General features: G+C 53.8%; 1 protein-coding gene across 4 annotated transcripts in view; it reads right to left on the reverse strand.

The window, feature by feature from the left end:
- BCL11B (BCL11B, BAF complex component) overlaps nt 1-14,615 on the reverse strand; it is a 101,437-nt gene that overhangs the window by 56,643 nt on the left and 30,179 nt on the right. For 2 of the 4 annotated variants that reach the window (XM_027521533.1, XM_027521532.1), the window contains exon 3: nt 3,869-4,084. The exons of the other annotated variants lie outside the window; for them this stretch is intronic. In XM_027521533.1, coding sequence (XP_027377334.1) covers nt 3,869-4,084 — 216 coding nt within the window. The remainder of the gene's footprint in view (nt 1-3,868; nt 4,085-14,615) is intronic. 4 annotated transcript variants of the gene reach the window in all.

The following is a 14,615-nucleotide window of genomic DNA, read 5'->3' on the forward strand; positions in this document are numbered from 1 at the left end:
TCAGGAATCGAAACTGAAGATCAGTATGAGAGAGGAGCCTTGCTTTTAAATGCTACACATGTACCACATGCAGAGAAGGCACTGGCACCCAACTCCAGTACTCTCGCCTGGAAAATCCCAGGGACGGGGGAGCCTGGTAGGCTGCAGTCCATGGGGTCGCAAAGAGCGGATACGACTGAGCATCTTCACTTTCACTTTTCACTTTCATGCACTGGAGAAGGAAATGGCAACCCACTCCAGTACTCTTGCCTGGAGAATCCCAGGGACGGGGGAGCCTGGTGGGCTGCCGTCTATGGGGTGGCACAGAGTCAGACACGACTAAAGCGACTTAGCAGCAGCAGCAGCAGCAGCAGCAGCATGTACCACATGGGCTTCCCTGGTGGCTCAGTGCTAAAGAATCTGCCAGCCAATGCAGGAGACACAGGTTCCATCCCTGGTCTGGGAAAGTGCCCTGGAGAAGGAAATGGAAACCCAGTGCCTGATTCGTGTCTGGAAAACCCCATGGACAGAGGAGCCTGGAGAGCTACAGTCCATGGGGTCACAAGAGTCGGACACATATATACAAACATATATATATATATGTATATGTATATATATGTATATATATGTATATATATATATACACATACTAAGTCACTTAAGTAGTGTCCGACTCTGCCAGGCTCCCCTGTCCAAGGGATTCTCCAGGCAAGAATACTGGAGTCGGTTACCATGCCCTTCTCCAGGGGATCTCCCCGACCCAGGGATCAAACCCACATCTCTTATATCTCGTAATTGGCAGGCGGGTTCTTTACCACAGGCGCCACCTGGCAAGGCCAGAAGGGGAAACTGACGTCCAGAGAAGGGAAATGACTTATTCAAGGTCACCAGCCAGGTGGAGTCAGGGTCCAGACCAGAGCCCCAGACCTTTGACTCCCCAGGCACCTTGGAGAAGTTCGTATGTGGAATTTCCCAGGGAACACATTTCAGTTTCCAGGAACACCCCCAAGTCAACAGGCATAAAGCAAAGGGGACCCCTAGTCCCTTCTCCTTCCTGTGACGATCAGAAGGTCTGGCATTGGGGTCCTGGGAGGCAGGGCTGTTTAGGATGCTCCCAGAGGGAAAGGTACACACACACACACACACACACACACACACACACCTGTGTGGTTTTCGCCCCCATAAAATCTCATCCTCCTATAAATAACCTTGAATGCATTCACAGGCATGCGATTAACCTGGGTGAACACAGTTACACCAGGGTTTCCCATATTAATTTGAAGACAGAGGTTCAGTGCATCCTGATCCAAAAAGGGACAAAACAAAGTTAAGGACGGCAGCCCCTTTCCGTCTTTACAGAGGACCGCTTCTTCCTAACGGGTTACTGGGAATTTAATGACTCCTTTCAAACTACTAATTAAACAGGCACTAAAAACACTTTAGCAAACAGTCCAGTGCCAGGGACAGAAGCCACAAAGGGACAAGCATCACTGGAATAGGATATTTTTCAGGTACTGACACTGATCTGAAAACATGATGGCACAACCTGACCCAGGCTAATTACCGAAGATCCAAGGAGGAAAGAGCGGGACTAGGGATCGGGGCAGAGCGTCCGAAGCTGAGAGCCGACCCCTGAGCAGGCCATGAGGAGAGGCCCAGGGATCCAAGGGACAGACACGGCCCCATCTCGCCCCGCCCCCCCCCCAGCACTGCCAACAACCACAGGGGCTGCTCCCAAGTTCTGAGCCCTGATGGCATCAAGTTCTGAAGTCCAGGAAGGCCTCTGAGCCAGGTGAGCCAAGGCCAAAGGGGAAGCGGGTGCAGGATGGGCGGCCGGGGATCAAAGCCCACCTCTGCCCTCCCAGCCCCTCCCTCTGGTCCCCATTCCCGCTCCACCACCTGGCCCATCACACTGCAAAAGTTACAGGAGGGCTGGGACCCGCCAACTGCACCTCAGTTTGCACAAGAATGAGTGAACGAATGAGTGAACGCATGAATGGGAGCCTCGATACCTCACGTCTACGGGGCTCATCCACAAAGTGGGAACAGGAAAGCTACCTCCTAAGGTGACTGTGAGGATTAAATTCAAGAAGGCACACCACATGCCTAGTACAAGGCAGCACACAGTAGGCCCTCAGTTCACGTTCCCTACAAGGAAAGCAGGCTGCACTGTGGCTAAGCGGGACAGAGTAAGAACATTCCCCAGGACGTCAGCAGAGGGGCATGGCCCAGTGGGAAGAGGGGTGGCCTTGTTGGGAGACGGCCTGGTGGCAAATCCCAGGTCGCAGCCCGGCCCAGCCACTGGCCCCCCCACCCCTGAGCCTTGGCTTTCCCATCTGTAAAAAGGGATTAATTAACTCACGCTCAGCCATAGCTTCTAAGCAGAGCCAGAGATTAAGCACAGCGGAAGGCTGAGCCAAGCCCTAGGCAACTCCACTGCCAGGGAGAGCCTGTTCCTGCACCAACTTGACCGAGTCCAGTCATGAACACTCAGGCTGACCGTCAACAGTACGACCCCCCGCCCAACAGCTGCAGCACGAATTACGGGAAGTCAAGAGAGCCATGCAGCCACCCAGACGGAGTAGGTGCCCTGCACTCAGCAAGCAGGGGTCACAGCACAGACCCACGGAGCTAGGACAGAATGCCCCATCGCCCTGGGCACCCGGGCGGCTCGGGACAGGGAGCCACCCTCTTTGCAAACTGTGCAGATGCCTTCCTGGGTGATTCAGTCTCTGCTCTGTGCATTCAGGACCCAAGCCCAGTACCTATGACATCAGCATCTGTCACAGGAAGGGGCACCGAAGGCTTCAGGCCACCATCCCACCAGCAGGAAGGCCTGGGGCTGGGCTGCCCACGGTCCTCTGCAGAGCTGCGTCTCTAACAGGGGCCACCCCTTGGGACAGCTTCAGCTAAAAGTAAAACCTGCCCCCCAAAAAACACAAGTCTCTTTTTCAGTGCTCGAGTCAAGAGAAAGCCAGCAACACGCCTAGTGCCAAAGCAGGGACACACGGAACCTGCCCTGGCGGGGCACTCACCCTGTCCTTTCCTGGTCCCTGCGGGGCACCCGCCACCACCCATGTCTGTATCAGCATCAAGGCTCCTGCAGCCTCAGTGTCTTTTACATCAGGCTCTGCCGAGATATTAAGCAGGAGAGGCTGGGATGAGGGGTCCCCGCCTGCACATTCCAGGGACCCCAGGCCGGAACAAGAGTTTGGGTTTTGTTTGTGGAGGGAGAAGGGAGGTATCACAGCACAGGTCGAGTAGCTGCATTGCCCTGTCTGCCCATCTGTATAATAGGTGGCTACGCCAACCCCGCCCCCTGCCCTGTGGGCGCCGCCCCCCTTACTCCACACACCCCAGAATGTTTCACTCCCTCCCAGAGCCGAAGCTAAAAGGCTCCTCCAGATAAACTTTTTTCTAAAAGTTAATGGGCAACATATTCTCGCAAAGAGAAACTCAGCATTTTGGAGGGCTCCGGCGATGTACACAGACAACCAAAGGATCATCTCCTGACCTTGTATTGGAGGGAGGGGCGGGGCGGGGGCGGTGGGTAGTGGCTGGAGTGGGGAGAGCAGTGGCGAGGGCAGAAGAAAACCTCAGATGTTGAGCGTTATCCAATTAAACTTTAGCTAAACAGCCGGAAGAGATGAAATTTGGAGACTGGGAGTGAGATCTCGGAAGGGGAGGAGGCATGGTTCGGGGGGAGGACCACCTGACCAATGGGGACCGGGGCTCCGGTGTAGAGTTGTGTCATCAGCCTTGGCATCTCTCCCCTGGGCCCCCACACCTTTGCCCCAGCCCACCTGCGAGAGAGGCAGCCGACAGCCCTGCCCACGGCATCCCCGCACCCCCGGGAGCCCGCCCCTACCCCACCGCGGCGGTCGGTTACCTGACAACTGACACTGACATCCAAAGGGAGCCTCCGTCTGACCCTCACCCTGAGTCCCGTCACCCGAGCCAGGGAGCGCGCTGCAGCACGGCAGGGGGACGCAGGGCGGCAGAGCGCCCAGGGCGCGCAGAGGCGAAGTAATCGCGGATGGGTGAGGGTGGGAGGAGGTGGCAGCTATGGGGGCCATCGCTGGCAGCTGGGCAGGCCTGCACGGCCCTGGAGAGAAAACAATAGAAAAGGCTGGTCAGTCGGACCCTGGACTGTGCGAGGGCTTCGGGGAGTGGAAGGAACGGGGCCCGGGGCAGAGAGGGCTGCAGGCCGCCCTTGCAGGGTAAGGGTGCAGGGTGCCAGCCCCTGCCGTGGGGGCGGGGTGGGGGGGAGCAGCCAGGACTAGGGGCGGGGTCAGGGAAGTGGGCGGGGCCTGACGGGGTCCTGCGGCTACAGCTGCCATATGGGTACCAGACTCCCATCCCCGGGAGGTCTAACGCCGGGGCTGGGGCACCCAGGGGCCATCAGGACCCCTGATCCCGGGAAGGTCTCCCCAGGTGGGGGCTTCTGGTGTGTCCCGGAGCAGACTCCACTGGGATACTGTTTTCCCCCACATCTGGGCCACCCCCTCTGGAAGAGCCAGGAAGTCCCAAGCTGCCACTGTGCGCTCTGTCAGGATGGGCTGTCTGTGCAAGCCTGGGGCACCCCCAGGTGGTCCCCTCCCAGTGCCTGGGCACTGCCCAGCCTCCCGCCTGGAGGAAGGCCAGCCAGTGCCCTTTCCAGCCCAGAGCAACTGACACCAACACACAGCACCCAAGCCCCAAGGTCTTTTCGAAGGCTTTGAACCCCGTCCACCGCCTCGCCCCAGAGAGCCCTGGCACCACTCAGCACCCCCTCTTCACACCTCCCCGTTTCTGACAGTCGAGACGCCCAGCCAGGGGCCTGCCAGTCTCCACCCAGCCCCACAGCTAGCCCGGGCTCCCCGGCAAGGCCTGCATTTGATTTGGCCGTTTATCTTAAATGGCTAAGAGACCACCAGGGCAAAACATTTGTGTGAAGCCCTTGCCAAAACCACAAGTGAAGAAGCCCAAATTCCCTGGGTAAATAATTGAGCGGGGAAGCATCAGAGAAACAAAAGGGAAACATCAACAAGATGACGGGCAGCTGGGCTCCAGGGCCGGCTCTGCCAGGGACGCTCCCCTCACCCACAGGCTGCTCTGTGCCCTGCACAGGTCTAGGGGGGTGGGGATGTGCCCACTCTACAGCCATCATGAGGGAGCCACAGAGCCCTGCAAACCCTCTGTCAGCCAGCAGCCTGCCAGTCTTCATCATGAGGGAGCTTCCCAGCATGCCCTGGGGGCAGGGCTCAGCAGACCCACTGCACAGACCAGGAAACTGATGACATGACCACAGAAAACTGCAGACAGCGGCAGCCAGACCCACCAAAACCCTGCTGGCTGTCTGGCTCCAGAACCAGGGCTCTTTCTCAGTACCTCATGGGTCTCCAAAATAGGTATTATCTTGGACCAGGGGTATCAGAGCACGTGAAGACCGCTTGCACGTGTTCTGCCAAGAGGCCAGAGCTTAACACCCACACCAACACCCAGTCCTTCTGGGCCAATGAGGACCGTGTGCTAGGCTAGGCTCTGGGCCGAGCCATTTCTGAGCCCATGACAGCCCTGGAAGGTGTGGCCAAGACCTCGTGTGCTGTTCCAGCCACAAATGTGGAGCAGAAGGCCGTGCCCGAGATTTGATGCAGGAACCTCAAGAAAGGTTACCTGATCTGAAACCAGTGTCCCCGGCCTCCTCCCAGAAGCCTGCCCTGCCCGACCCTTGCCCGAAAGTCCCTGGGGCTGGAGACAGCACATTCATCCTGTCCACACCTGCCCTCACACCACGGAAGACACAGTGGCTTTGTGCCAAGCACCTGTCCCAAGGAGCTGGACTCATTTCACCACGAACACCCCGCTCCACAGAGAAGACCACCTCCAATCTAGGGGGTGGGGCTGAGGGGGACTGAGGCTTGGGGAGGTCTGGACTTGAACCTGGAGTGTCTCCAAAGTACGGAAGTGCCCTGCCTCCCCTAGGGGGTGAGGAGAGTGCTGCAGCATGGATGGGGGGACCAGAGTACCCCAGGATCCTGAGAGGTAGGGCCATGAGGGTTGGGAGGAAGCCAGAGGGTCCTTGGGCTGAGTCGGGCCTCCAGAGCTTGCAAAGAACAACTTCTGGCCCCCAGGTTCTGGGTGAGGCCACAGCACACAAGCCACCACTGTTTCCCACGGCTGAGAAAACCAGCTGGAGCATCCAGGTAACAAGCATCCAGTCCCAGGCTCAAAGGGAGCAGAGCCTGTGTGTCCCTGGTTGGGAGGAAGGGCCAAAGGGCAAGTCCAGTCACACCCCTCTCCTTCTGGAAACGTCGGGCTTCGGGAGGCCAGAGTCTACAGGCAAAGTCATCCTCCAACTCGGACGGGGGCGGGGGGCCGGGTCGGCCCCCAGAGGGGCTCCCGGGTGACCTCATTAGACTTCTGGCCTCCTAGAAGTCCACCTGCTCCGAGGAGCCGCTTCATGGAGGCAGAGGAGGGCGCAGCAAGGGTGAGGGGGCTTCCAATTCTAAGTGGCCCACAGAGGCCCCCCAGGGTGCTCTCACAAGACCCCTCTGCCCTGGGGGAGGTCCCCCTATTCCACCCAGACCAGCTTAAACCAGAACCCCGCCCACAGGCGGAACTCCAAAACAGCCTCTATCTGAAGCTGCAAAAGCCAAAGATGATACGAGGAGCCACCTATTGTATGATGACAGGAAGTGTCCAGAAGAACAAATTCAGGGAGACGATGGAAAAGGAGAGGAGTAGCTGTCATGGGCCCGGAGCTGGGTGAGCCTCGGGAGGTCAGGGCTAAAGAGCGCAGGATTTCTCTGGGGGTGATGGAGACATCTGGCATCAGAGACTGCTGATAGCTGCACAGCCTTGTGAACAAACTCCAAACCACCGACTGCGCGCCCTGAACTGGTGCATCTTACATTATGTGAACCTTATCTCAATTTTTTTTTTTTTAAGCTCGACATGAAGACTGGCCACAGCATCTGTCCCAGACCATCTCCCATCCCTGGGCGTGGCTACCTCGCAAAGTGCAGCCAGGGAATCCAGAATGCCCTGGACAGAGCCCTCGAGACCCTGTGACCAGACTATGCACCTACAGGTGGGCAGAGCAAGCGCTGAGCGCAGAGGCCCAGCTGCCTCGGAGTCCGGCTTCTGCCCTGCCATCTCCCGGCCTCGTGACCTGGGCTGAGTCACCGTCTCAGAGCCTCGCCTTTTAAGGAAGGTCAGGACACGCCTGGCCAGAGCCAGGCTGCCAGTAAACACCCAATAACCGTCACTATCATTCATTTACTTTCCGTTCTGGAACTTTCCCTAACTCCCTATGCCCCTCCCCGAACCACCACCACCACCACCGCCACTACAACCTGGCAGCGATGGCCCCCTACGAAGCCCTGCAAGTCACTCCTTTTAAAAAGACGCTTTCTTCTGAGGTCCAGGCCAGCTTCCCTCTGGACCTGTTAAAGACACACGTGCACCGAGGTATGTGGTGGAGGGACGCCCAGACGCCATCTCGGCTTTACGAGGGATCCAAGGTGGCTTAGAAATAAGACCTCTGCTGGCTCCACTCCTTGTCGTGGAAGTTCACTTTCCTTAAAGGAAAGAGAAGCCAACAATGGCTGCGCATGTCCTCTCCTTGAAGCCCAGCAGCTTTCCTATCAGATGGCTATCACACGCCTCCTGTCCACAAACAAGGAAACTGAGGCTGGATGTCCGAAACCACAAAGCCCAGAGGGGTGGGACTCTCGCTCCATGCATACAAGGAGGGACAAAATGTCCAGAAACAGGACCTCTAAAACGTTTCCGAAGCTTCAAATCTGGGAGATTCTGAACGCCTCCCTCCGGTGGGGGAGTCTGTGACCATGTCCCTTCTGGAGGGGGGCCCTGCAGATGGTCCTCCGCCCTCACTCCGCACACATGCGCAGTACCCAGCAAACACGCCCACACCGACCGAGACAGACACAAAAAACTGCCTGGAAAAGCCCCAGCCTGGTTTCAAGGCGAAGGCTCGCCTTTTTCCCATCGCTGCATCCTCGTATCCCCTCCCACATGGGAGGATTACAGATCTCTAGCTAGCAAAGAGAAGCTGTAGAATACACGGGTGCAGGAGATGTATATTTTTCTCCCTACTGCTGCCTTTCAATTGATACATTTTTTAAGCCAAGAACTCCTACCCGTAGTGCAAAAATGAGTCATAGATCAAGGAGGGGAGACAGACAGGGAGCGAGTGTGTGTGAGTGCGGACCACTGACAAGGAGACCTGACAGTCCCCGCGCCCCCTCCCCCCATGCCAAGACATTAATTCTCACAAGTCAGAGAAAATTACTATGCATGAATGCAAAAAGCATGATCAGGAGTAATTAACATGGCTTCATATGCAAATTTTATTAATGCAGAAGTACAAAGTCATTATGCAAATGAGACTTACGTCAACTCTCTTGACAAATATTCATCTCTGAGGCTCAAGTTTCTTCCTTTTTATTTATTTATTTAATTTCTCTCTGCGCCCCCCCCCCAACACACACTTTTTTTCCCCTGGTTGTTTGGTTTGGTTTTCTTGTTTTGTTTTGTTTTTTTGCAGGTGGGGGCAGGTAGCGCTGGTGGCCGCTTCAGTGGCAGCAAACCATGAGGACTGTTTGACAAGTTTGCAGAGTTGTTTTTCAACCAGAGAAATTTATTCTTGCATTGTTGATTTTTTTTTTTTTTTAGAGGTGGGGGGGCTGCTGCTGGCAGGTACAAGACAGCTCATAGGAGAAGAGGAAAAAAATTAAAAAAAAAAAAAGCTCTGGGCAGCAGCAGCCAATCACAACGCCAGAGCCTATAATGAGGGCGATTGATGGCTGTTTGGCTTTTACTGCAGGGTAATGAACGAGACACCAGTCTGAGGAGGGGGAAAATATGAATATTCATGAGACTGTGCTCCTGCCTTTGATGATTAAAGAAATTTTTAATATTCAAATAAGCACTTGCCAAGTGATTAACAAAGAACATGCACGCAGAAATATGGAAATGGGAGCCGGGAAAGATTTGAGAGGCGAACAGACTGCAGGAAAGGCAGCCCCGAATTTCATAAACAAGATAGGCAGATAACCCAATTCGCACGCGGGCAAATAAAAACATTTCTTTCGGATCGCTTCAATATTTTGCCAGCTACTTTGTCTTAAGGATGATTTAAAAAAAAAAAAAGCTATGTATTAAGCAGGGCAGAGGGGGTCGAGGGGAGAGAGAAAGAAAGAGGAACCACAGGAAGTCAAATGCTGCGCTCTCACTGAAGAATCCTGGTTCTGGTCCTAGCCCAGCCCCCCTCCAACCCTGATGGGGAATCGGGACTCCTTCCGGTTAGGTAGTGGAGAAGGAAATGGCAACCCACGCCAGTAGTCTTGCCTGGGAATTCCCACAGACAGAGGAGCCTGGTGGGCTACAGTCCACGGGGTCGAAAGGAATCGGACCCAGCTGAGCGAGCCGCTGGTCCGGTTTGGTAGAGAGGGAAGACAGAGGGAAGCCAGCTCAGACTTGAAAACCCAGCGCTGGAGGTTGTGGCCTGCCTGTCTGGGGCACCTCGTGGCGGGGATACAGCCTGGGGTCGCCAGGTCTATCTGCAGCACATGGTCATTTATTGCTTCAAGGCCAAAGGCAGGGGACCATGACGTCTAGAGCAAGAGAGGGTGTGATTCTCGGGGTCTTCAACCCGGAGAGCTCAGGGCCTCCTCTGCTGAGGCCCTGGTCAAATCACCTAAGGTAGGTGGTCACTGGGGAAGATGGGGACCTCTCTGGGAGGCGAGTGGACTCAGACTCCAGCACGGAGTCCGGCGTGGCCCCTATGGGGCCACAGAGGGAAAGGGCTCCATGGATCCCGAAGCCTCCCTGAGCTGTCTGCCAGGGCCACAGGCTCCTATTTTAACAGTTCCACCATGGGTTCACAGTGAAGCACATAATAAGGGTATTAGCTGGTAAAACGATCCTGCAGTTAAAATACATCTAATTAGCAGCCAATGACATCCACTTTGGCAATTTCCTATTTGAAAGAAGCAGAGTGCTACCTTAAATGAGACAGGCAGCGGGTACTCACCCGACAAGCCCTAGCTTTCCCATCCTCTGTGTTCTTTCTCTGTCTTTCTTTTTGGGGAGGAACAAGGGAGGAGGCAGGGAGTCGGGGAGTGGCGGAGACGGGGGAAGAGACAAGACAGAGCCTAAGCAGTCTTTGTTACTCAGTTTCAGAGCTATATGGGTCCCCGGGGAGGGGTACTCGGAAAATAAATTCCTTCACTCTACAGGTATTATTTCATGTCTTTTTCTTAGTTTTTAATAACCAAGTTCTGGGAACCAGCAAAGACTAGAACTCGTTCTGCATTTCATTATAAAATATGTAACAGTAAGTCAAAGCAGAAAGGGAAGTGGACGTGGTAAGTCACCATGAGAACCTGCAAGCCCAAGGTCAGGTCCCCAACCCTGGGTGAGTGGGCGTGAGGCACGGCTGGGTCACTGCACCAGAGCGTTTGGGGGACCCGGAAACCCTCTATGTGAGCTGGGACTTGGGGAGTCCCAGCTCCCACTACTGGATTCAAATTTAGTCACGCGAGTCTGAGCACCCATCAGGTGCTTGACTGCCATGGCCTTGGGCTTGGGGATACATGGGTAAGTATCCTTTAGAAAAGAAGCAAGGAAAGGGAGAAATGAAGTCTCACAGAGTGTGCACAGCTATGTTTCAAGTGTTCCTTCAGGGTCATTCCAGGAGGGGCATAAAAACATAGCTCCCATCCATTTTGGCCTTTACTGGGGCCCCGTGCTGCAAACAGCCACCCTCTACCTGGCTGGGAAGTGGGAATCCCAATGCAAGTGGAAGGGGCTGCTTGGAGTCCCTCATCGCAGCCTGGGTTGGGCCGGGCTTAGAGAGGAAAAACCATGGGTACCCGATGCCAGGCAGCAGAGAGGGAGGAGCCTGCAAGAACATCTCTGGGCTTAAGGCCCCGTCCACTGCCATTCCCCCAAGGACCATCCAGAGACCATTCGGAGCCCACAGTGACCTGCCCGCACATTCTCAAGAAGACCCGGCCTCTTCGAGGAGGTCAGAAGCACAGCCCTCCTGACACCCCAAGCCAGGCAGCCTCCCGCTGTGTGCGCCCCCACCACCCGCCCCGTGCACTCCTGAAATCCGACACGCTGAATCACCCGCTTCAACTATTTTTGCTTCCCGCACCCCAGAAAAGGGAGAAGCGAGGACAGGAACAACCGTGCCCCCCAAACCCACCACCAAGCTCGCTGTCTTCCCTCCATCAGGGCTCAAAACGGGAACACCCCCCCCCAGCAGCTGCGTCTTGCAATTAGAAGCAGGCACATGGTTCCCCCCGCCCCGCCCCCGCCAGCTCCAAAAGCAACTGTTCCAGTGCCTCCAATCCCAATCTCCGCAAGACGCCAGCTGCTAAAATACACCGGGCGGCAAAACCCTTCCCACGACCTGAGTCAAGGACTGGGGAGCTGAGATCACCAATTCCAGAACCTTCGATGGCCCTTCCAAAGGGCCCAGTGAGGGACAGAAGAGACTTCAGGCGCTGCTGGGGAGGCAGGCTGAACCACACCCTGAGGACCATTCGGGGTAAGACAGAGGCAGCTGACCAACTACTCAGGGCTGACCAGGCCAGCCCCCAGCGGGCACCAGCAGGAGAGAGCACACAGCTTAGACTCTCCTTTTGCTGTCTTTTGCAGAAATCTGTGGAGCTCTCCGAACTGCTGGCACGCCAGTAAAGACAACCACTTGACCGCCAACTGGGAGGTGAGGCCTGTGTACCATAGCTTCCAGCCACACACAGATCAACAGGTATGAATCCTCTGGGGTGACCTCAGCAGGAAGGGTCGGCCAAAGGAGGACCCACAGTCCTGGAATGGGCAGGCCTGGGGACAACAGAAGGTGAAACCACATGTCTCACTAGCTAGAAAAATGTATGCATGCACATCTATTATAGAGAGATTATACATACACGCATACACGCACGCACGCGTGCATCAGCAACATGGACATGTTAAAATGTCTGCATGTATTCCATGCAAACTACAGAGGCCAACGACAAACCCAAATTGACAGATTCTATGAGTCTCGCCAGCAAAAACAGCCGACCAATACCTAGCAGAGGACCGTCCCCTTCCCCCTGATCTGGGCCTTCTGATCAGAAGCTGGGCAGTGGCTTCCATCTTTAGCGGTTTCTGCCCTGAAACACAACACATCCAAGAGCCTCCAGCAATTTTTTCTTGGGCGGCATCAGGAGCCACAAACAGTCGACTACACATATCTTCACAAAGCAACGCTGGCCAAAAAGCTCAGTCTACATGTGGAAATCAGAAACCGGTTAGATCATTCGGATTTCAAGCAGGAAGAATCTGGGACTTGGGGTCAGGACACTGTGACTCTTTCCCTGATGGCCAGGGTCCAATGACCAGCTTGGCCAGGCAGGCCTTAGACACGTCCCCATTCATTTAAGGCAGAGGGGAGGGGTGGGGAGGAATCCACAGCCAAGGCAGAAGTCACGTGTCACATGAAGGGAAGTAAGCCAGGAAGTGATTCTTCAGATTTGGTGCCTACAGTGGGTTTTCAACTAAGGGCATGTTTATCTTTTGCATCAGCATCCACTGGGCCTGGCACGTGAGGGAATCCTGGGAATACTGAATCCTGACACTCGTTCACAAGCTGGTGAGCTCACGGGTGGTCATGGTTTGCAGATCCCACCAACTCCAACACCGGCTCTGCCACGCACAGAGTGCATGATGGCATCACAAGGACGGAGTCTGAACTGTGAAAGTCCCAGAGAAGTTAAGAACAAAAGCAAAGCAGCACAACCAATGAGAAGAACTTCAAGTCAGTGCAGCGCCCAGCAAGGAGGTTCCCACGATCACTCAGTCCAGAGGAGCAGGCAGGCAAAGGGACCAGCAGGTGCAGATGGAGTTGTGGGTTTGAAGAAGGTAGGCATCGTGAACCTCCCAGCTGGCTCAAGAGTAAAGAATCCGCCTGCCAATGCAGGAGATGCAGGTTCGATCCCTGGGTCGGGAAGATCCCCTGAAAAAGGAAATGGCCAACCCACTCCAGTATTCTTGCCTGGAGAATCCCATGCACAGAGGAGCCTGGCGGGCTACAGTCCATGGGGTCGCAAAGAATTGGACACGACTGAGCACGCACTTGCACACACGAGCATCATCAACCGCTTTTTATGATCAGACCACAAAACTTTCTACCTGGGAAGTAAGAGAATACGCAACCACAAGGGCCAGCAGAGGTCCTTGTTTTATAAGGACTAGAAATTTAACTCGATTAGTGGAATGCTTAAAAAACAATAAATAGTAAAGGAAGGGAATAAGAGAAGGAGTAAGGAAAAGGGAAAAAAAAAAAACAGAAAAATCTAATTGTATTTAAAAAATTTTTTTAAACCTGCTATAGCAAAAATGCCTTTTCTGGTTTTAGCTCTATTTATTAGAGTTACATGCAATTGATCTCTACTGTTGTAATAAAACCCCAGCTCCCCACTTCATTTGTTGCTGACTGAGTCTATTTTTTTTTCCTTTCACTTCTTTTTTACCTTTTGCTAATGGACATATAGAATGTGAGGTTCAATGCTTTGCATCACGTAAGAACAAAATCTTTCTATGGCCTCTTTATGTTTCTAAGCCAAGTCTGAAATGTCACCGACTAAAACGTGAACAGGCCTGTAATTACTTTCAACAAAGTAGTTCCCTTTAACTGAGTTTTCTGTATGTAGATGGCATTTCACATACATATTGTGAGCCTTCCTTTCAACGCAGGTAGCATTTGATGGCGAAAATCACAAATTTCTCTTCTAAGGGAGCCGTCTGACAGCCACCTTCTTACTTCCTTTTTGACACGAAATCATTTTCCTCTCCCAACACACCAACGGTGACGTACAGTGTGTGCACAACAAAATTTGTAAAAATTAACACTTCGCAGGATTAATTTAATAAAGATTGTTAGCACATTAACACCAGTAACACTGCTCCTTGAGATTCAATCTAGCCTCACTCGCAGTGCCGCTGTAACAGGGGTTTACATTCAGCTGAGGTTTATACCGCTATTTAATGTAATTAAAGAAACCGGTAATGCGGTCCTCAATGGAAATATCATTTCTGTTGCAGAGTATTCCCATTAGAAACTGGGGGGAAATCAGAGCACGCTGACTTTGATTTTGTTGTCATTTTTTTTTCCCCTCGGCTGTCTTTGAAGCAGAGCCGATGTCCTGCACTCAGACTGAATTAACTGCAAAGACTCCTTGATAAGACCAGCCCGACCTCCTGGCAGGAACACCCAACATTTCTGTACCACTGTTTTGATTTTGAAACTTTAAAAAAAAAAAAAAAAACCTGTATTTTTTTTAATCTGTAGTTAATATATTCGGCTGTAACTCTCTGCCCAGCAAACAGCCTCACACGGTGAAAATGACTTTTCAGAGACCGACCAAACAGCATCGTGGATAAAAACCCAGAGGAAGGGACGCCTCCCTGGCTGCTCTTCTGTATAAACAATGATAGTTTAGCTAGAATCCCAACAAGTTCCCCTCTCCGAACCTGGACCAGACTCGAGCTTACAACCTGAGGGTGATCAGAGCCAGCACTGCTCAGGAGGCCTCTGAAACTAAACAGATACAAAACCAACCCAAAAACAGGGGAAA

This window comes from Bos indicus x Bos taurus, chromosome 21 (assembly GCF_003369695.1).
Source record: "Bos indicus x Bos taurus breed Angus x Brahman F1 hybrid chromosome 21, Bos_hybrid_MaternalHap_v2.0, whole genome shotgun sequence".
Lineage (NCBI taxonomy): Eukaryota > Metazoa > Chordata > Mammalia > Artiodactyla > Bovidae > Bos > Bos indicus x Bos taurus.